This window comes from Rhinatrema bivittatum, chromosome 18 (genome assembly GCF_901001135.1).
Source record: "Rhinatrema bivittatum chromosome 18, aRhiBiv1.1, whole genome shotgun sequence".
Taxonomy (NCBI): Eukaryota; Metazoa; Chordata; class Amphibia; order Gymnophiona; family Rhinatrematidae; genus Rhinatrema; species Rhinatrema bivittatum.
In genome coordinates, this window is record NC_042632.1 from 29,805,725 (window position 1) to 29,828,701 (window position 22,977).

Consider the following 22,977-nt stretch of genomic DNA (forward strand, 5'->3'; position numbering starts at 1 on the left):
ACGTCTTGGATCACGGGCCGGGCCGGAATGAGGGGACGCGACTGCTTGTGGGGCGAGAGAATTGGAGGCCGGCAGCCGTGGCTCTCGGCTGGGCCCCTCCCCGCCGCAGGCCTGGCGGGGCTCCGCCCACTGTGGGGCTCAAGCAGGGGAGCAGTGGAGAGAGGCGGTTCCTAACGTGGGAGGCAGAGCCGAGCTGCTCGGAACCGCCCCTCGGCGTTAGCTCTGGGCTAGGGGATGGCAGCCGCCTCCAGCTGGTCCAGGCGGTGCTGGAGCCTGTTACTGTATTATTGGGGGTGGGGGGCGATTCCCCTCCCCTCCCCCGCCTTGGGCACTGCTCTGGCCTGCCCATATGCATAGGGATCACCTCTGCGGGTGCTTGGGCACCCCCCCCCCCCCCCGAATATTATGCAAACTCCTTCACTGTATCCAGGGAGGATAGCAGCCCCCCGCAATCGGTTTTAGAAGTTGGCACCCATGCCCACAGGCCTGGGTCCGGCCCGGGGATAGGAGCACTGACACCGATTTCCTCTTGATACCTGCAGAGTACGAGCCCCCCCCCCCCCTGCTGCTGCATCGGGATTACAAGGGATGCGACCTCTTAACTGTATACAGTGGCCAGGTTACGCCTCTCTCACTGGCCGATCAATATGCAGCAGCTACTGGTCCCCAGAGCCACAGCCCGAGAAATCCCCAGGCCGGCTGCCCGCGGGCCCGCCCTTTAATCCAGTCCTGCCCCCTGCACACCATAAGATGAAGCCGCGGTGCAAGAGCGTTGGTCATCACAGTATGACCCAGAGGGCGTTAGATTCCCCTTGGACAGACCTTCACGTAAATGTCAAACTCCGAAATCTGAACAGGAGAAGCAAAATCACTGGACCACGGATGACCTGCGATTTAAGGAGATGCTACTAACATGGATACAAATTGTTACTGTTTCTAAAGAAATTGTTTGCTGCGATTTCTTCCTTGATGCTTGTGGAAACGGGAGACCACCAAAGACGAGACCTTTATGTTCCACTGTGGGTGCCACTGGCTCATCACTAGCTAATATTTCCAACGCATTTGCCCTGGTAGGAGGTTTATATCTGTAATTATTTGCTTCTTCCCATTTCCTTTTAACATATTTAACGGAAGCCTTCACCTAAAGTCCCATGCTAATAATAAAGTCCTACACAACCTTAACTGTGCCACACATATTTAATGTTCTCCTTGCATAATACTTCATTGTACTACTTATTCAAGGTGTACCCTGTTTTTTGCTTGCTCAGGTTTTATTGTTTATTATTGTTTATTAGTATTATTACTATTATTACTACTACTATTATTATTATAATTTGTTTATTGTTCCATGTACACCATGCCCATGGTATTTATAATTCTGGTTATATGTAAACCAAAGCGATATGTACTAGTACATGATCTTCGGTATATAAAAGCTTTTAAATAAATAAATAACTAAATAAATAAATAAATAAATAATTGGATAAACAAAATAGGAGGCAAAAATGTGAGGACTGTATAGCTGTGACTACACATATGATATAGAATAGACTGCAGCCCATAACTGTGACTTGTGGGGGTGTCTAATAGGTAAAGACAGGAAGAACACAAAGGCTGCTTTTTTTTTTTTTAACTTTGCCCCACTATTCATAGTGTAATTTATGCAGGGTCCTAATAATTTTCTAGTTGAAAAACTTTGATAAAATCATAACATCAATGTGACTATTTAGAACCAAAATAATCAGAGGAGTTATATTTTTTGTGATCAGCACTGTATTGAAAAACGTGAATATAAATCTTATTTTAAAGATAAGTTAAGTTGAAGGACATAACATTTAGATATAGCAAACTTGACCAAGTGGAGAAGAATGTATCAGAATTTATTTCCCCTCTATAAGTGAGTTACTGATCTGGCAAGCTGAAATTCTCACCACTGATTCAATCCGTGATCCATTCTTCACAGTACATGGATGCAGGGTGTCCTTTTTTTTTTCCCTCCTTTAGATAGTCTCTTTAAATCAGTGTTGCATCTTTTCTGAATAATAGTCTACAATGCAGACTGCATCAGTACTAACAGATGGGATGGGTATCTAAAAGTCTATCAGAATTTTATCTTTGGGTCACATGTACAGTTATTTGCCTGGTTATTGCTGAACACAACATAATGTACCCAGTATATAACTTCATATACCATTTGACAGCTGTGGTCACATGTGTACACACTATCACTGTCACACGGCTGCAGCCATTCCTCTGTCCTTTTTGGGGTATGTATCCTCCTCATATAGCAGATGTTGTGGAATCTTGTCTTTAAGGAGAATCACTGGAAGAAGGGAAATCAAAGCAGAAAACTAAGATGATAAAGGGAGATTTCTTCTTGAGGGCCCATTCTTCCTTTATTGCTACTCTGGAGGTAAAATGGGAGCTCGGGGCTGTGCCAATGCTGAGCTCAGTGTCCCAGAGTGGGACTTGGCAGGAGGGAAGCAGTGTTGCTAGGAGACAGCTGAAGTCGACCAATCAGATTCTGTCAAACTACCAGATTCTCCAGGTATGAAGCTACCAATGGAGGAAGCTGATAGGTGATGCATTTAAGGGTGAGTTTAGCACAGCAGGGGCCAACTGAGAGCCCAAAAGGATGGATAGAGCTGGAGATGATGTTTTTATTTTATTTTTTGCTTTTGGTAGAGATGAAAGCACATACCGGAGTGCAAATGATTGAGGAACAATATTCCTCGAAGGGGTGAGCGGTGAACTGGTGAAATCAATGCAAAGACAACCTGAAGGTCAGATTGTATCCAGCAGTCTGTGTGCAGGGACAGCAGAAGGTGTCCGGTAGAAAGGAGAGCGTGAACGGAGAGACGAAGGTACAGTCACTACTGCGACAGTGTTATTGTACAGCAAGTAATATGTTAAAACTGCAGAAAGGATTCCTTCCTTCCAGCTGCAGCATTCTCCTGAATGACACAGGACTGCTTTCTGCTGCAGTACAAGGGGATTCTTGAACCTGCTAGGCTGGATGTTTTTGACCTTTACATTTAATATTTTTGTTGCAGACATTGCAAAAGAATAAATTGGTATTTAATTATGGAGAAGCAGCAGCTACAGGGATTGGGAGAGAAAGGAAAAGATAAAGGATGCAGGGCGGGAGTCACAAAGGATCAAGATGCAGAGAGTAAATGCGATGGATAACAAGACAAATGCTTAAGTGTGTACGGGGAGTTGACGGGTGGGGAGAGAGGCATTGCTACTGTGATCTCAGGAGAGGAATAGAAATAAGAAAAGAAGGCAAGAGGATAGGGCGAAAAAATCATGAAGGAGGGAGGGGTTTAAAGGAGAAACAGAATGCAAAAGCAGGAAAAAGGTAAACAGTGGCAAGAGAGAAGTGAGAAGAGGAGGTAAGAGGGGGGAAATAGATGCTTAGGGGGGATGCTGATGATGTAAAATGGGAGCTTAGATGAAAGATAGGAAGGGGAACAGAGAAATCAAATGGCAAAGAGGAAAAGCTATAAACAGAAAAAGTAGAAAAAAAAACCCCAGCCTGGAAAGAAAGAGGTGAGAAATATCAGGGTAATAGCAAATGACAAACCAAGGAGAGAAATAGGGGTAAAGCTCTTAAGAATAAGGAGAAATGAAGGGCTTGAGGCTAGAAAGCTTGGTTAGTATTCATTTTAATGATTATTGTTTTGAACTCTGGTTTATGATTTTTATGATGGATTAATTATGCATGTGTTGTTGGGCATCGCTTCAGACAGTCTTTTTGAACTTTCAATAAATTCAATAAAATTATAGCAGTGAAAAGGCATAAGCTAAATATAAGTAAAAAAATAAATAATGACAAGGGAGGAAGAGATGAGCAATGGGGGGGGGGGGGGAGGCTGTTTAATGTTGAAAATGACAAGATAAAGGAGAGCTGGCAGGTGAGGCAACAAGAGGAAAGAAAAAAGTAATGCAAGTGTATGGCAGAGGGTAATAGGAAAAGAGTCTGTGCCCTTGAGAAACCTACTCCTTTATAGAGAAGAAATCGCAAGTACTGAAAACGATTCACGTAGTACAATACAATGACGTCTATACTGAAAGTGAGTTAACGTTAATGTGGAGAAAAATGTGCTGTTTAGCACCCATGCAGCTGCTTTAAGCTTTGATGAACCAGCATATTTTACACATTTAATTAGCATGCTAATAACCTCACTGGTCATTAGCATATTATGCACTAAAGCCCAAGTAGGAGCTGAATGTAACTGACTTTTTGCATATAAATGTAGCTCCTATCCAGGGCTCTGGTAAACTGCTAGTGCACCAGTTTGGCATCCCAGCAGTTTATAAATTGGGGGAGGCCATGTCTTGTGTCTCCTCCCCAAAACTTTGCCCTCCAACATGGATACCTCTCCCCCACAGTGAGAGAGGATCCCCAGAGGAGACATCTCTCTAAAAGGACTCCCTGTCTGGACACTAAAGGCACCCTAAAGCCGAGCCAGCAGGAAGAGAGCCTCTTATCCACTTCTGGCTCAGCTTCCAGTAACGATGTGGTGCCATCCACCCATTGGTGATCAAAGTTCATGGTACCATTAGGAACCTGCACTATGCATATCATTGCTTTACTATATTACTAATATACTAATATTATTAATAAAGCTGGTTTTTAACACTCCAGCAAGTGCTGTCTTTCTCTTACCACCATTCTCTCCAATAATTCCCACTTGAGTATCCAGGATCATGAAACACTGTAAAATCAAATGAATAATGAGTGCACTTGGAGAGATCTCATCATTTTCCTGCTGGTTTTACATTCCCCTTTATTGTTGATTGTATTGTCCCTGAGGATATACAGTATATCAAACCCAGAGAAACATGGCAGGAAAACCGAAACAGGAAACTTTACTTTTTAATGATTCTTTATAATGTTAGAATTAGAACATAAGAACATAAGGCTTGCCATACTGGGTCAGACCAAAGGTCCATCAAGCCCAGCATCCTGTTTCCAACCATGGCCAATCCAGGTCACAAGTACCTGGCAGGATCCCAAGGGGTCAATAGAATATAAGCTGCTTATTCCAGGGATATGCAATACATTTCTGCAACTCCACCTTTATGGTTTATGGACTTTTCCTCCAGGAACTTGTCCAAACCATTTTTAAATACAGCTACACTAATAGCTTTCATCACATCCTCTGGCAACAAATTCCAGAGCTTAATTATGTGCAGAGTTAAAAAATATTTTCTCTTATTAGTTTTAAATATATTACCTAGTAACTTCATTGTGTGTCCCCCTACTCTTACAAAGTTATAGTAACTGAAGAAACAGATCCTTCTTGAGTACAAGATTAATCACTGGGACTGGAAATTTTGTTTATACATAAAACTGATGTGAGAGTTGCAAATATCTGTGCCCAAGATCTGACTAACAGGACGAGGATTTCTTTATTATATATTTGGCTGGGCTACTGCCTGGGATTCTGCATCAACAACTGGTGGAAGAGTTTGGGATAGCCAGGAATGAGTTTAGTGCTACATAGTTTTGCGCCCGGCTAGTGAATCTCTATTGAGGATTAAAGACATATTCATGGGGCAGTGAGAAAGAAATATGAAACGTGATGATAAGATTCTTCCCTTCATAAGAGTGAACCAGAGAGGGATGAGGATGGGAAAAGGGGATAAAGAGAATCCAAGTGCTGGATGTTCTGTTTTTTTTTCCTGTTCTCTAGATCCCCATGTCAGAGACGAGCAGCATGGAGGAGGAGGAGGAGACAGACCCTCAGCAGAATCCATACATGCTTTTCCTCTTGGTTCTGCTTTTCTTCATTATGGGCCTAATGGGCTTTTTAATTTGTCACGTGCTGAAGAAGAAGGGGTACCGCTGCCGCACATCCCCAGATGACATGGATCCAGAGACCACAGATGCGTTAACAGAAAACCAGGCTAGTGAGTAAGGGAAAAGTGGATATAATTAATCTCAGGACAAGAGGAGAAGGCCCTTAGGTATTCTGGCACAAAACTGAATAAACATTTACACCAGCGCTTCTCAACTCAGTCCTCTGGGCACACCTAACCAGTCAGGTTTCAGGCTATCCACAATGAACATGCATGAGACAGATATGTATGTACTACCTCCATTATATGCAAATTTACCTCATGCATGTTCATTGTGGATATCCTGAAAACCTGTATTTGCAACACTTGAGAACCGGAGATGCGTACCTCTGATGTAATATCTGCAGGCAAGATACTGAGGTACGCTTGGAAGTTCTTTCCAATCAGGCTGTAGCACCTAAGCCAATTGGGACTAATTCTGTAATTTTCTACTATGTTTTTTAAGATTTCTGATTGCATCTCTTGTACTTGATCTTCTGCCCCTATGTTATTTATTTATTTGTTAGGCTTTTATGTACTGTTGTTTAGACTAGCCGTCACAACGGTTTACAAACATTTCAGTTGGCACTGACACTTCTATTATAAAGTCATTCTTTGGGCTCCTTTACCATGTCTGATCTTCTGGCATCAAGCTTTTTATCCATTGAAATGAATATGTCCCATGTAATCACCATGTCTTCAATCTCTCCATTTCTGTCAGGGTCATGATCTAGGTTTCCAATAAATGATCTGTGTTGTGTTATTGGGCCTTTCTGTATTTAGGCCTTCTGCCATCAGCATGATGCACCCAGTCACAAGATGGGGCACAGTCTCCAGTTCTGTGCTACAGAATCTGCATTTGTCTGTTTTTGGATTGTTGTTTTTTTTGTGCTGTGAGATTTTACTGATATCTATGTGCAACATTGAGCTTGCTATTTGATGCCAAGTCTATGGGTGCTTTTACCTGTGGGCTTTGTAACAGTTCTCAAAAAGAAAGTAGGAGCATAATTCCTCCATATCACACTAGTAACAAACATGTTTTGTTTATAGGGCAATGTCTTTGTCACCATGCGTATAGTGGGGGAAGCCAGTCTCTGGCTCTTGCCCTTCTGGCCACATGCAGCTGAGCAGCACTGCAGAGGACAGGAGAGAAGGGATTGGAGCAAAAAGCTCACACAGTAGAGCAGAGAAGAGCCATTCTGCTCCAGCCCCTCCCTTACTGATCTTGCATGCTGCTGGTTGCTGCAGCCACAGGGCTAGATCAGAGGCATTTCTGCTGTACTTCTTCCATGAATCTACCTCCAGCAGGAGAAGGTTGGAGCTCCCCTCCACCTAGCTGCTGCCTATAGCAGAGGACTCTTTTCTGGTCTGCTGTCTGGAGGGGAGTGGGTGGAGTATACACTGCCCCAAGCCCAGCAGCTCACTGTGCTTAACAGAGGGGAGGAGAAAGTCACCCAAGCTATCACAATTTGGGGTGTGGGGAGAAGGGGGTGAATGCTTCTGGAGGCAATGACATAAAAAGGGGGGCAGCACAAGGAGGTGCTTACAATGTGGGGGAGATGTTTCCATCCCCATCTCTCTGAAGTCATCAGTGCAAATTGAACTGTCTGGCAGCTTATTCTTCTGCAAGGTCAATGAGGGCACAGGGGCTTGGATGAGAGAAACGGAGGGCTAGAGGACCAGGATAGGGGATTGTATGAGAGCCATGGGGGAGGAGTGCAGAGAGCGTGAGAGAGCCAGTGTCGGGAGGAGAAGGGGTTGAAAAGAACGTAGAAAGGCAGTAGAGGAGGTGTGAGAAAACCGGGGAGAGGGGGGAGGATATGTGTGCAAGAAAGCAAGTGGTGATGATTGGTGATGGTGATGGTGGCGTTGGGGTGAAAAAACAGAAATGACGTTATATGGGGCAGAGGTCATGAGGGAGTGTGTGTGGGAGAGAGCAGAGAGGGTGAAAGAGGAGGGAAGGTGAGGATGGGTGACCGTGAACTACAGGTACTGAAAATGAACAGGTGGGTGAGAGACAGAGGTGGTGAAAGGGTAAAAGGAGGGTAACAGAGCCATAAGGGGTGATGGGGCGGGTGGTGGAAGAATGGAAGCCAGAGGTGTGGTGAGGGTGGAGGGGTGAGAGAGTCAGAGATGGTGATGGGGAGGAGGAAAGATTTGAGAGACACACACAGGGGGGACAGTGCAAAAGTGGGGTGAATGTTTCTGAGGGGTAGCGATTTGAAAACAAGTAAATGGGTGAGAGGGCACATATATGTGAGAGCCAGAAGGGGTAATGGTAGAGGATGCATGTGAGGGAGTGGGAGAGGGTGCTGGAGGGGAGAGGGGTTCATAGGGAGATAGAGAAAGAGAGGGGATGGGAGCAGGGACAGGGAAGATACTGGTGGTGGGCAGAGGATGGGGGAGCCAAGTAGCACAAGGGATGGTAAGGGAGGTTTTAATTTTGGGGCTGTCAAACCCCTCTTTTTCTTGTGCATGTTGGGGAATGTTGTGCTGGGCCTGCCAAGAGAGAGACTGGTGGGGACAGGGTAGGGGATGGAGAGAGAGAGAGGGATTGAGGGGGATAAGAGAGACAGACATTAGACAGAGTATGGGGGAGCAAGAAGGAGCTGCTGATCAGAGACAGGTGGGAACAAGATGAGAGAACTAAGAAATACTGGTGGGGACAGTTTGGGGAAACTGAGATACAGACTAGTGGGAGGACTGAGATTGGATGGGGGGGGGGGGAACAGGATGTGGCTGAGAGAGAGAAACTGGATGGGCAGATTGAGAGAGGGATACTGAATGGGAACTCCCCCGCTCTTTGGTACTGTGCATTCGGACTCCTTGGGGTTCACCATCCCTGTTCTGTAGCAGCTGTGAGGGGACTGCATACGTTTTGTTCCTGTACTATGGCTCAGTAGGTCACATCCATGCATTGTCTTTCTGATCCATTGTTTCATAGGTTTCCCGAGCCAAGTTACTTTGCAGTTCTGTCTCTGTGTCGCATGGCCCTGTGCTTTGACTGAAATCTTTTACATGCTGCTAATTCTCTGCTTTGCAGATACCGAAGAGGTTTCAAATGAAGACACAGTGGAGCGGATAGTGAAGTGCATCATTGAGAATGAAGGTAGACAAAGTTAAGAACAGGGTCTGTCCTTATCAAAGTTTTAACCAAATTATACATATTGTGCAATTTCCATGTGCAATTTCAAAAAGACTGTGCATTGATTTGTTTTTTTTTTTCTTGCTAGCAAATGTAGAGGCTTTGAAGCAGATGCTGGGGACCAATGAAGGGGAGGTACCTGCTATGCCAAGGTGAGAAATAAGCAGAGACTACGAGAGTCGGTACTGCAGTGATTACTAAAGGTAAAACAGCACCCCTGGGAAAAATCTCCAACCACTACTGTGGCACCCAGGCCATTCCTGTGGAAAATTCCCAGTATCAGACCAATTCAGCTCTCCCTGCTCCTCATTCCTGTTCGAATTCACCCAGCACCACAGGGGGAAACTTCTATCCCTCCAGATCCTTCCACAGTGGGGGTGTGGGATTATTAACAATACTGGAACAAACCTTTATCCAGCTCTGCTCCCTCCCCTACTTCCAAAGGGAAACACCAGTATCCCAGTACCAAAAGCAGAAACTTAATGTCTGCTCCTTCCTTCCCAGCTATATCCGAGATAAATTGTCAGCACCCCAGAGACCTGCCCAATCCACCGTGAAACTCTGCGAGCACGGGTGCCCCTTCCTGTGTCTTCTTGCTCGTCTCCGCTCATTTGTAGGGGGAGATCAGCAGACTCTCTCTCTTTCTTCTTCCTGGCAGAAAGTAGTAGTGCCTCGGGTAGGCTCCTGTGTTGATGCCCGTGTTTCTTGGATTCTGCAGCAGAGCCACCTCAGTTCACTCTTACTCCCTAGAGCTGATGAGGCAGCAGTGCCATGGGGAGTCGCCTCACCTCTGAGTTAATTCATATCACACTTCTGCCCTTTCTTTGTGTCTTGCTTTTGGTGATATGAAATCTCTTAGCTATGCGTTCGGCCTCAGAATCGGAAAGCTGCCTGCTCTGTTGAAGATAATGGGAAAGGTAGCACAGCTCGCTTACTGAATGTAGGTAATTCTGTTGCTCAAGAAAATAACAACTTTCTAATGTTTTTCTTCTGATAAATGATGAGTCAAGCGATTGACAGTGGAAAGATTGCACAGCTCACTTATTGAATCTATATAATTCTGTTGCTCAAGAAAATAACAACTTTCCTATTTGCTGTCTTCCCCTCTAATGTTTTTCTTCCGATAAATGATGATGCAAGCAATTTCAGGCTGTATGATTATGATGTCCATAGAGCACTGTCAGTGCATGCTTTGCTGTACAGGGGTACAGAGAGAAGTCAATATAGGATACAGGAACGAACAGCGGAAAATGTCCAGGTCTAATTAAGTTTGGGACCAATTGTATGGCCTCCTCCCATATTGGTTTTCTTACCCCTCAGGACAGAAGTAGTCCATTTCATAGCCCGGACAAAAAGATGCCCTCACCCACCCCTCTCAATATGGCGGCTGGTTTGTGTGTCCAATGAAATTGCTTGCATTTGTGCCAAATTTAAGGATTCTACAAACATATATTACGGTTTCCATCATTATGCTATAAAAAACATTGTACAATTAACTAACAAATTATTTCCTAGTACAACTTAGTGAGGTTTACCTAAGATCTAAATTTGGTGCAAGGCAAAAACTCACACACATTAAATGATGCACAAATAATATTTTAAGTCTTTGAACCAAGTTGTAACTCTGTCCCAAAGAGAAGTACATTTATTTTGCTGCTACTAGTACAGGCAGCTTCCCTATGTGCTTTTGTGAACAGAATGAATTTTTGCACAAAATTGGTTGGTTTTTTTTCTTTATTCATCTCAGGGATATGTAAATGAGCATGAATAAAAAAAAAACAAACCCCAATTACAAGGACCAAACTGTTGTTCCCCTCTTGCAGCCTTTGTCCCCACCGTGGCAGCCAGGATGCTGGGCCACCGCACCATCACACAGTCCACCTTGGATCCACATTGGCTCCTTGCATTCACTGCAGCCAGAAGAAGAAAAGTCGATTGTACCGGATGGGCCGATCTAAAGACAGCAAAGGCAAACCACAGCCTGGAGAGGTCACCGTTTTTTCAGTCGGGAGGTACACGCCCCAGCAGGATTCATTTCAGTTTTCAGTGGCTGGTAATAAGGAAGGAAGTTCCTTGGTAGTTGTACATACCTCTAAGATCTTGCAGCTCGGTGGCTAAATGCCACCTAATAAGCCATCACCTTTGAAAAGGTTGAGTTACAGAGGCCTGGTTGAACCTCCTCATCTCTCGCAAGGAGCCGAGTTCAAATGTATTTATTTATTTATTTGATTTATATTCCAGTTTTCAGCACTCCAAAGCATTCAGGCACTGTAGGTAAAAATCACCAATGGATAAAGTGGCCAGCTCGACCGTGTGTAATAATTACGGTTAAGCAGTTGTGGGGGCCATCCCTTTTGCTCCTCTAAAGCACTACATCCATTGTCTAGTGAAAGCTGGCAGGATGTGCGCCTGTGTCGTGGTGGGAATATGTTTGCCATTACCTAAGAGAGAAGGTATTCATTAGCTAAACAATAGGCACAGGTGCATTCAGCCTCAGCCACCTTGGGACCCGAATCATTTGGGCAATTAGCCTGGGTTGAAGGGAAAAAGAGAGGGCAAAAAAACTGAAAGAAAACCCAGTGGTTTTTCAAATTGTTTGGACAGCAGACATTAATTAGCAGAAGATTAACAAGTAGGTTATGGGACAAATCACTCGGAAAACATTTTGAGAGAGATTTTTCTTGTTGCTGAAATAATGATTCACAGCACTGGAAACCAAAGTCCTCCCTTTATCTGCACCACTGCTACAGCATAGTCAGTGAGAGCGCTGACTTCCCCACATTACCTTCTTACTGTCCAAAACCCAGTTTTAGAAGGAACCAGCTCTCCCTATGGCAACTCAGTCTCCATGCCTGCTTCATGTTTAGCTGTGCCCTCCAACAAAGGGGCTGCTTTAATGCCAGATATTGATGGTAATTTCAATGATGTAGTCACAGGATCACGAGGAGATGGACTGAGACCACCAACTCATTTCACATAGGCCACCAATTGGGATGGTGCCCAGAAGATGAAAGATTATTTAACATTGTGTCAATGCTCTTGAACCACCCCAGTCCCTCTGAAATTTGCTGATTTTTTTTCACTAACCTCCCATAGAACAAATCGGTACCTGTGTTACTTCCGCACAATGCAGGATGGACACAGAATTCCCCTCCCACTCAGAATTTGGCACCTTGGGTGGGTGACAAAAGGAGGGCAGTGGCTGTATTATCTGCCCGAGACAGCAGGAGCAGGCTGGGAAGGAGGAGGAGGGAATGCATGACATTGACCAGCAACAGCTTCGACCCACACCAGGAAGGAGGAGACTGGTTGGGGAAAAACTGGAGGGATTGGGCCTGGGGAAGGAGGAGATAGAGCAGAGGGGTTGGTTCTTGGGAGGATAGAGAGAAAGTAGAGGGGATGGAGGAAGAGAGTGCAGCAGATGGGGCCTGGGGGTAATAAAAGTGGAAGAAGTCAGGCCTAAGGGGCTGGGGGTAAGGACAACGGATGGAGGTTGGGCTTGGGGGGAGAGAGCAGAGGGGTGGGACAGCAAGGAATGGGTCAGGGGAAAGAACCTAGAGGGGATTTGATGATGGGAGACAGCAGAGGTTTGAGCTCTGGAGGAGAGAGAGCAAAATGGGATCAAGCTTTGAGGTGGTGGAGGGAGACCTGGTGGGTAGGTTGGGAGGAGGGGAGGACAGAGATAATGGAGTGGGGAAAGAGAGTGCAGAGGATGTGGGGGCTTTTGTGATAGCACATGTAAGGGTCAGGCAGAGAATGGAGGACATTAGAGATGGGGAAGATCGAAAGCAGAGAGAGGTGAGTATGTGGGGGGGGGGGGGGGGACACAGGAGGTGTGAAGGGTGCTGGCTTGAGGGAGTGGAGGAGAGAGCATGGAAGGGGGAAGGCCAATGGAGTGGGGGAGAAAGTGGAAAGGACGGCCTTATGATGTACTATTACGATATTCTAGGAATCTTCACTTAAATATTTAATTATTCTACATATTAGAGTAAAACGTTTTCCATGTTGCACGTATAAAATACTTAGGGGTGGATTTTCAGACTCCGCGAATAGCCTACTTTTGTTTGCGCTCCAGGCGCAAACAAAAGTACGCTGGATTTTAGTAGATACGCGCGGAGCCGCGCATATCTGCTAAAAACCTGGCTCGGCGCGCGCAAGGCTATCGATTTTGTATAGCCGGCGCGCGCCGAGCCGCGCAGCCTACCCCCGTTCCCTCCAAGGCCGCTCCGAAATCGGAGCGGCCTTGGAGGGAATCCTCTAACGCCCTCCCCTCACCTTCCCCTCCCTTCCTCTACCTAACCCACCCGCCCGGCCCTGTCTACACCCCCCCCTTACCTTTCTCCGGGGATTTACGCCTCCCGGAGGGAGAAGTAAATCCCCGCGCGCGAGCGGGCCTCCTGCGCGCCGGGCCGCGACCTGGGGGCGGGTATGGAGGGCGCGGCCATGCCCCCGGACCGCCCCGGGCCGTAGCCACGCCCCCGTACCCGCCCCCAAAATGCTGCCGACACGCCCCCGAAACGCCGCGACGACCGGGCCCGCCCCCCGACACGCCCCCGATACGCCCCCTCGGAGAACCCCGGGACTTACGCGAGTCCCGGGGCTCTGCGCGCGCCGGTAGGCCTATGTAAAATAGGCTCACCGGCGCGCAGGGCCCTGCTCGCCTAAATCCGCCCGGTTTTGGGCGGATTTAGGCGAGCAGGGCTCTGAAAATCCGCCACTTAGTGATTTGTATTGTGGTGTTTTGACAAATAAAAAATATGTTGGATTTTGTGATGAGCTTTTGAGAATTATTCTCCATTCATCAGATCAGTGATGAGAGAGAAACTCTGGAAAGCTCGTCCCTGATGTATTAATTTAGGGCCAGTAAGAAGGTATCACCTCTGATTTGTTTGTTGACCCTTAGTCCACTTGGATACATGGAATTAACACAGCAGCCACAGCTTGCAGAGTTGTAAAATATTGGGTGCAGATTTTTTATTTGCACGTTTTAATTTGTGATAGGTGCTGTGATTTTTGCTCAGTCTTCTTAGTGGGTCCTGACCAAAAATGTTGGTACTGTATGTAGTTACAAGGAAAGTCAGATTTATATTGCAATATAAGGGAATGATAGCGAGGCAAGGGTGACCTTGAAACACAAGAACATTCCAATTGCCAGAAAATACATCTTCCATTGTAAAATCTATAGGGTAAGTTGATGTAGTGCATAAGAGGCTATAATAGCAATGCTTGCCATTGCACGAGCGTAATATATCTTCTATCTGTAGAATATGTTTGAGGACGGCTGGTGTGCCAGTGCTAGTGCTAGTGCTGTTTCAGCAGTGGCCACAAAGGGGCGCCCTCAGCCTTCCAACACATATACAAGCCAGAGCAGAGCAGGTCCAGAAAGCACAAGCCGCGGAGCCAGAGGGAGGCAGAGGAACGGGCGGGCAGCGAGGAAGAGGGCCCCCACACACTGAGAAGGAGGAGGAGGGAAAGAAGGGGTTGGGCTGCTGGGCTCGGAGGGGAGTGGGGGAAGAGTGTGCTAGGTCCAGGCTGAATATCCTCTGTGGAATTTTACAGTGGCTTGCTGCTAGATCAGTGACAATAAGTTGCCTAGAGAGTTGCACACTTGCTTTTCAACTCAGTGAACTGAAAAATTCAAGTGGTTTATAAAGTGTGAGAAACTCTCCGGAATAATTATGCCGTTTCGGTTGCCATGTAATTTGATACACGTGCCTAGCTATCTCTTGATCAGCTCAGTGCTCCTTAACACTTATCATGCAATGAGCTACATTAGCAGCAAGCCAAGCTCACATAGTCTGATTGAAATAAATATTTAAGACTGGGAAAAAAATAACCTAAGTATGAATTCCACATTTCTAATTTTTTAAAATACTTTTATGAAAGAGTCACATGTCGCTTTGCAGTCTTACAGTGTCATTTATCATTTCGTGTTAGGGCCTTAACATAGAAACATAGAAATGACGGCAGAAGAAGACCAAACGGTCCATCCAGTCTGCCCATCAAGCTTTCACTTCCCCCCCCCCCCCCCATACTTATCTGTTACTCTTGTCCCTTGTAAGGGACTTTTTTGTTCTATTTCCCTTCCACCCCCGCCATCAATGTAGTTAGCAGTGCTGGAGCTACATCTAAGTGAAGTATCTAACTAATTGGTTAGGGGTATCAGTGCTGGAGCTGCATCTAAGTGAAGTATCTAGCTAATTGTTTAAGGGTAGTAACCGCCGTCATAGCAAGCTACTCCCACGCATGTTTATCCAGCCTGTGCAACTCAGTCCTTGTTGGTTGTTGTCCGAATATAAATCATCTTTTCATCATTCCCATGCCATTGAAGCAGAGATCTTTTCATCATTCTCCCTGCCGTTGAAGCAGAGAGCTATGCTGGATATGCATTTAAAGTGAAGTATCAGGCTTATTTGGTTGGGGTAGTAACCACCGTATCAAGCAAGCTACTCCCCTGCTTTTTTGTGGATGCAAATCCTTTTTTTTTCACATTTCCTCGCCATTGAAGCATAGAGCAAAGTTGGAGTTGCATTAACCGTGTGTACGTTTATTGAATAAGGGTATTAATCTCCAGGTAGAGGCCGTCATTCCCGCAAGCCACCCCCATGCCTCTTCACTTCATTTACATCCTCTAGACTTTATGGATAATGCTAGCTATAATGCCATAACGCGTGCATTAAAAGGCGCAACCTGCATTAGTATGCACAGCAACGGGAGTGGGGTTTGGGGGGTTGGGGTAGGGTTTGGGGGACAGTTTTACATACACAGTAGGAGGTACGAACAGCATAGTTGACATCACTGAAGATTTTCTGCTGTTTGAATCGATGAAAGGTACAAGAGGATTTGATGTGTTCAATGCACTCTCTACCTAACTTCAAACAAGGTAAGAGAGCAATGTCAACTTTGCTGTTTGTACCTCATACTGTGTATGTAAAATTGCTCTCACAGACCTACCTCCCCCCCCCCCCAAATCACACTGAGTTAAAAGTGCTCCCCTCTTACAGTGGTATAAATAGTAGAATGACATATTGTTCTCCGTCTCAGCATGTGCGATAAAAACCTTTTCCCGAGACCGCACTCAGCGGTGCATTGATCAGTGCATGCAGGAGCAGGGAAATTAGCCTAGCCACGCCCCCTTTTTCTCACAGGCGCTATATCCACTATATTTATAGCATTTTGCTAAATCTAGGGCTTTGATAGAGAGAAAGGTCACTGGGTGCTATGGTACTCAATTGTTCTCTAGTGCAGAACAGTATGTATCTATTAATCCAGCGAGCTGTGATGAGCTGGCCAAATATACGTTGGGCCTAGTTTACCAAAGGCTTTTCCCCAGAGGTATAGCATAAGAGACAACCAAAGGCATGACCAGGTTATAAACATCAACATGCCCCTCTCAGTAATAGAGAGGGGCGAGTAAACTGTAACTCGGGATTGTATCAGAAACTATTATTGAACTTCAGAATTTTATCTACTAGCCTCTCTCATGCCTTTGTCTCACTGTGCATCAATAGTGCCCGAGGTAGAGGTAGGCTGTGCCCTTGATAAATTGGGCCCACAGTATATTTGGTCAGCTCACAACAGATAGATGAATTGATAGATAAAGGACACATGCAGAGGACTTGGGATTCATGTCCAGCCAGGCCTGAAGGCTGCAGAGACAGTGTTCACAGCCTGTGGGAGGCAGAGAAGGGCATTGCAGTCGATGTGCAACGAGGACACCTGAGTGGCTGGATTTAGGGCCCAGGATGGCAGGGGTTCTGGAATTAATCCTGGTACCCAGTCCCCAGCCGAGGACTGTCACAGTGATGACTGGGCTAAGTGAGATGGGAAGGAATAGAACAGGGGGGAATCCCTGTGTGATTGTGAACGAAGGCTCATAGCCCTGTATCCCAGTCCTGGTTCCCACTGAGCTGAAGCCCAAAAGGAGCAGGAAGAAAGTCCCCCACTCCCCACAAAAAAAAAAAAAAAAAAAAAAGGGACTTAAGATTTTTTTTGTTTGGGGATTTTGGGTTGTGATTGCAGCTCACAGTCTGCACGTAGGTACCTGAATTTTGAGCAGCATTTAGGATTGTGATCTAGAATCACAATTTCCTCTACCTCACTCTCGTTTTCAACTCACATCTGTTTTTTTTAAAACAAGTGCCATAAATCGTGCCTTGCCATTCATCAGTGCATAGTCCAAGAAGAAAATTCTGTATATCTATGCCTTTGTACCTCATGATAAGTTCCCAGATAAGTAATAGAGTTCACCACATTATTTATGTTGCCAGCTTTCTTAATCTCTGGTAAAATCAGGAGCTCAGTGGGTTAAACTGGGCCTGTTGAACTTTCTAATGCCACTGCTTTCTACTGCCAGGTTTCGAGTCACTCACATCGGGAAGAAGCCGAGCTTGCAGGAGTCACAGGATGATCCGCCTTCTAATGGTAGCACTAAGCACAGTGCTGCTGACAAGGAGAAAACCACCGAAGTAACTCCGAAGGGATGCAACAAAAATGGACCAGTTCAACCAGAACACCCTCAGCACGGAATAGTGCCAGGCAGTGCCCAGGAGAAAGGACCCAAGCGAAAGAGATCCAGCAAGGATCCTGCCCTGCAAGATGAGGCCCGGAGCACGGGAGTGGCTGAAGGGCAGGTGCCACCTCCACAAAGGAATGGACTTGAAGAGGACTCTGTAAAAATATTCATAAGCAAACAAAAGAGGAGAAACAGTTCCCCACAGCAGGCACTGGGGGAAAGGGCAACGATAGAAATGACTGAAATCAAAGCAGCGCACAGTCTGAAAAACAACTCAAGAGCGGTTTTGGACAGAACGCAGGACGCTGAAGAAGAACACCTAGAGCAGCAGGTACGTGGTTACGAGTATTATTGCCCATGGTCCCACGCGAAGGTCTTTCCGAGAAGGGATAGGTAAGCAGATTTAGGGGGAAGCCAGTGCGGCCCAGAGCCTGCACCCACTTTGATCCCAGTGCAGCTCAGATTACATCCGCTAGACTTTATACAGTTGTCATCGAGCTTTTAAAGATCATAATTTACCTTTGCCCCAACTTGCAAGATGGAATAAAAATGGGAATCATGGTCCAGTATGGTTTGCCTCCAATGTTAGCTCAACAAGGGGAAAACAAACGAGTACATGGGGCGCTATGCCTGACAAAAAAAGCTGGTGTGCCACAGTAAATGACAGCAGAACAAGACACAAATGGCCCAGCTAGTCTAGTCAACCAGGTTTTTAGGGTTGGAACTGCAGCTCTGTGCATGTTTCTCTAGTGCTTTATTACCTTCCTAGGGCTCTTTGTGTTTATCCCATGCCTTTTTGAAATCCAGTATCACTTTTTTTCTCTCCACCAGGAGGTATCCACCATCCCTTCCATGAAAAGATAATTTCTGATGTTGGCCCCCGAGTCTGGAAAAGGTTTACCTCTTGTGCATTACTAATACCTTTCTGGTATTTAAAAATCTGTATCCTATCCCCATGTGGCTCCTCTCCTCGAGGGTATTCATTTTTAGATCCTCATGTCTCCTCCTATGGATTCTGATATAGACCCTCCCATCAGTTTAGTTGCCTTTCTCTGGACTGTCTCTATCCTTTTGGAGATGCAGTCACCAGAACTGAACACAATATTTCAAGTGAGGCCTCACTCATGACGTGTACTGTAATATGAGCACTTCCTTTTTTTCTGCTGGCTGTGCCTCTCTGTACATCTGAACCTTCTTCTGGCTTTAGCCACTGCCTTGGCACATTGTTTCAATACCTTGAAATCAGACACCATCACCCCCAGCTCTCTCTCTCTTGGTCAGCAAACATCAGCTTCTCACCCATCATCTCGTATAGCCGGATTTGTACATCTCAAATGCATGACTGCACTTTTTTCATTGAATTTCAGCTACCAAGCACTTGACCACTCCTCAAGCTTTCTTAGATTACTTCTCATTTTGGCCACTCCCTCAGGTGTGTCTACCTTGTTGCAGATAGTAGTGGCATCTGCAAAGACAGACTTTTCTTTTTAACCCTTCCACAATATCACTCACAAAAATACTGAACAGAACCGGCCCCAGGACTGACCCCTGAGGCACTCCACTAATCACCACTCTCCCCTCAGCATGGATTCCATTTACGAACAAACTTTGTCATCTATCTCTCAACCAGTTTTTAATCCAGTCCTCCATCTTAGGGCCTACCTGCAGGCTGCTCAGTCTATTCAAGAGCCTTCCATATCCCTTATGGGACAGTATCAAAGGTTTGGCTAAAATCAGAGTAAACCACATCCAGAGCACATCCTTAATCTAATTCCTTGGTCAGCCAATTGCATAAATCTATCAAGCTCATTTAACATTATCGTCTTCTGGTAAAACCATGCTGCCTTGAATTCTGCAACCACTGCATTGTCGATAGTTTGTTATTCTTTCTTTCTAATAGAGTCTCCAATCATTTTCCCACCACCAAAGTAATATTTTGCAGGAAAACTTAGGGGCAAGGGAATCGGTGGAGCGAGGAGTTGAATTAGCCAGATAAGTTATCCAGCTAACTTCAGTATTCAGAGCTAGCCGGATAACTGCCACGTGGCTAACTTGCCAAGCCACACAGCAGGGCTGTTTACTACTTTTATGAAAAGAGATTACATCTGCCCTTTGTCAGTCCCATGATAAATTTACCCGTGAAAATACCTTCGGTACACTCGGTCATGACCCACTCCTCTAAAAATTATTTTGTCTAATGATATATTGTAACCGATCCTCTGACGGCACCTGTTAGAATGTACTATAGTACACTTTTACCCTACATTAAATATGTGCCTACATGTAAACCGTTCGATGGTATATAACTTAGCGACGGTATAGAAAAGATTTTAAATAAATAAATAAATAAAATAAATGGAACCACTCCCATCTCCAAAGATCTGTGGAACATATCTTTCAGTGGACAATGCCAGAACTTCTCCAAATTCTTTTGATATTGGCGAGGCCTCACCTGGACTATTGTGGTCAGTTTTGGAGACCATATCTCAAAAAGGACAGAGACAGGATGGAAGCCATCCAGAGAGAGGTAACCAAGATGTGTGGGGTCTGCACTGAAAAGACTTAAGACTGGAGGAGTTAATTAAGTATATCCTCATGAGAAGAGACAGGGGATATGCGATACAGACTTTTAAACACCTGAAATGTATAAATAATGGACAAGAGTTTAACCTTTTCTGATGTAAAATGAACTGTAGAACTAGTGGTCATGACATGAAACTCCAAGGAACTAGACTTAGGAAGAGCAGGAAATATTTCTTCACGGAAAGGGTGGTGGATGCATGGAGTGCCCTCTCAAGAGGTAGTGAAGATAAGACCGATAATGGAATTCAAAAGGAGATGGGATAAACGCCGAGGATCTCTAGTAGCTTAAAGGACAGAAACGAAGAAACAGGATAACCTGTGTTAACTTTAGGTGCAACATTTCTGCATGGGGCGACAGTTACTACCCCTTAACAGAAGGCATGGGGGTAACTTGCATAAAGCAGCAGTTACAACCCTAAACAAATTGCTGGGCAGACTATTGGGGACTTTATCTGTGATCATTTTGTTTGCTATATTCTAGGATGCATCCCCTCTGGCCCCATGGCGTTGTCCGCTTTCAGTTTTGCTAGAAGTCAGAAGTGAGGTCTCTTCCCCACTTAACGAGCCTTGTAAGCATGAGATTGCTGACCTGAGAATTTGACTTGATGAAGACTAGCAAAATCTAAGCCAGCAGGAAAAATAATGCAAACTAACTTCCAAGGCCAAACAATATTATGAGATTAATCAACCTCCACTAATCAAGGCTAAGCACATAAGAAATGCCAGGCTGGGTCAGACCAAGGTCCATTGAGCCCGGCACCCTGTCTCCTATCCAGGTCACAAGTATCTGACAGACTCAAATAAAGTAGATCATGGTATTTCTTCTTACTAATTCCCAGGATAGCAATGACTTTCCCAAGTTTACCTGGCTAATTAATGTTCTAGGACTTTTCCTTCAAGAATTTGTCCGAACCTCTTTTAAACTTCACTATGCTAGTCGCCTTGATTCCACAGCCTGATTAGGTTTCCTAAACAGGGCTGCTCGACACCCCTCTGAAAGCAAAGGGAGCACTACAGAGAAGGGATAAAAAGAATAAGTCATGGGAAAGAAGCCCTTGCTATATACTAATACATGGAGGATTTCCAAAACAGGAAAAAAAACACATGTATGCCTTTGAAATAGTAACAGTTCTTATTTCAGATTTCTTCAGCAAGCTGCCAGCAGAAACACATCATAGTCTCCCAGGCGAGGGGAGGATGGCAGGGCCTTCCATTTATAGCAAGGATACATTAACCGTAGCCACAGGTCTCCAGGCAGCTGTAATCGCCTCACTCCTAATTCCCTTAGACGGAATTGGTAGAAGCACGGATTACCCTGCTGGCGTGAGGTAGCCTTCTTTCCTGGAGCCTATCCCAGATATAGCAAGCACTCATAGCCGCGGCAGGTGATAACAGCATATAAGAGAAAAAAGGGATAGAGTAAGCGCTTAGCGTTGCAATCAATAGAACTTAACTTCTCTGGTGCCTCAGTGAGTTGACCAAATTACAAAATTCAATGGTTAATTCTCCTGGACTCTCTTCAGCGAGAAAAGGAGGCCAAGTTTTGATGCTTAATAAAAAAAAATGTAGAATTCTGCATCTGAAAGACCCAGGACACGCCTTTTTCTTGTGTGCTCTAGTTATAAAGTCAGCCTCTGATTGTCAAAGGACCAGAATTTCAGAAAACTGCCAGCAAAGCCCCAGATGTTTTTGAGTAAATAAGGCCTTTGTTGATCTGCCCTCTGTCATGTGGTCCAGTCATTTTTCTGGGAGATAAAGCCACTGCTTATCTGCTCAAAATAGTTGATATAAGTCTACCTTGTGTTGTATTTTTCCCTACAGGGACAGAAAGGAAGACCTCCCTATTGACTGCAATTATCAAAATGACTGTGAAGTAAGCTGCATTTTCTGCAGATTTATTGTTTGTGGTCACCTATATTCCTTTCATGAAAAGCTCCAAGGATCCCACAGCCCATCATTCTTCCCTTGCTCCTAACCTGATAGCTGCAGCAATACAACTCTCTCTCACATAGACTGGCATTTGCCTTGAATAATGTTGAAAATCCTTAATTCTATTGATGCCTTCTGCATTATCCTTCAAACCGTCAGGAAGCAAGAACTAAGAGTTAGTTCTGCTCTGTGGTGACCTCGAGTCACGGTGCAGACAGATATGAGTGCTGCTTGGCTGCAGTGATACAAATAGCTCTTGCTAATGGGCTCTTTGTATTTACTGGCACCTGGGAGGGTAAGACCTGTCTGAATTTTCAGCTGAGGCTTCCAAAGTAAAAATGTTCTTTTTGTGCACTGTTCTACAATAAAAACAATTCCCTATTTTTATGTATATAAACCAATTAAAATATAATCTATGCCACTAAAACTGGTCTCTTCAGGTTTTGTTGAATATGAGATTATTCTGCTTTCAAAACTGCACATTTTAGTGGCAAGCAAGAGTTACTCAATTAGTATGCAGTCATCTACCTCCATCCTGAGGGCAAATGTATGCTCTCCTACTGGTATTCCTGATCTCCATCAGGCAGAGGTCATGGGTCCTACCTACCTCCTCATGCTCCAGTTCCCTGCCATGCAGCAGGTTAACTCTAATGAAATCTCTTTGTTAGAGCTACCAATATACCAAGACACAGGCACCATATTTGCAGCAAACAACTCCAGGCCCCATTTTGAACAGAAATGTAGAGCATAGTGGTGGAATTACATCCTTAACTCTTAGAATGAATGATGGTCAGAAACTCGGTGGCATCTTTCCTCCACGCCCGTTAGGGCCTACAACCATTCTCTGCCTTTCTCTTTATGTGCTTTTGAGTTTTCAAGCTCTTCTTTCAGAGTCCTCTTTCTCTCTCTGTTTCTGGCATGGAACTAAGCAGGAGAAACTAGCAATTATCAGGCAGTT

General features: G+C 45.1%; 1 protein-coding gene across 1 annotated transcript; it reads left to right on the top strand.

Annotated features, from left to right (window-relative positions):
• The first annotated feature begins 70 nt into the window (after positions 1–70).
• RELL2 (RELT like 2) lies at positions 71–22,440 on the top strand. Its single transcript, XM_029583284.1, has 8 exons — positions 71–1,070; positions 2,686–2,864; positions 5,703–5,919; positions 8,891–8,956; positions 9,081–9,144; positions 10,816–11,004; positions 17,349–17,838; positions 21,912–22,440. Exons 3-8 carry the CDS (start codon positions 5,709–5,711, stop codon positions 21,936–21,938), a joined length of 1,047 nt encoding a protein of 348 aa, XP_029439144.1. The 5' UTR covers positions 71–1,070; positions 2,686–2,864; positions 5,703–5,708; the 3' UTR covers positions 21,939–22,440.
• Positions 22,441–22,977: the final 537 nt, after the last annotated feature.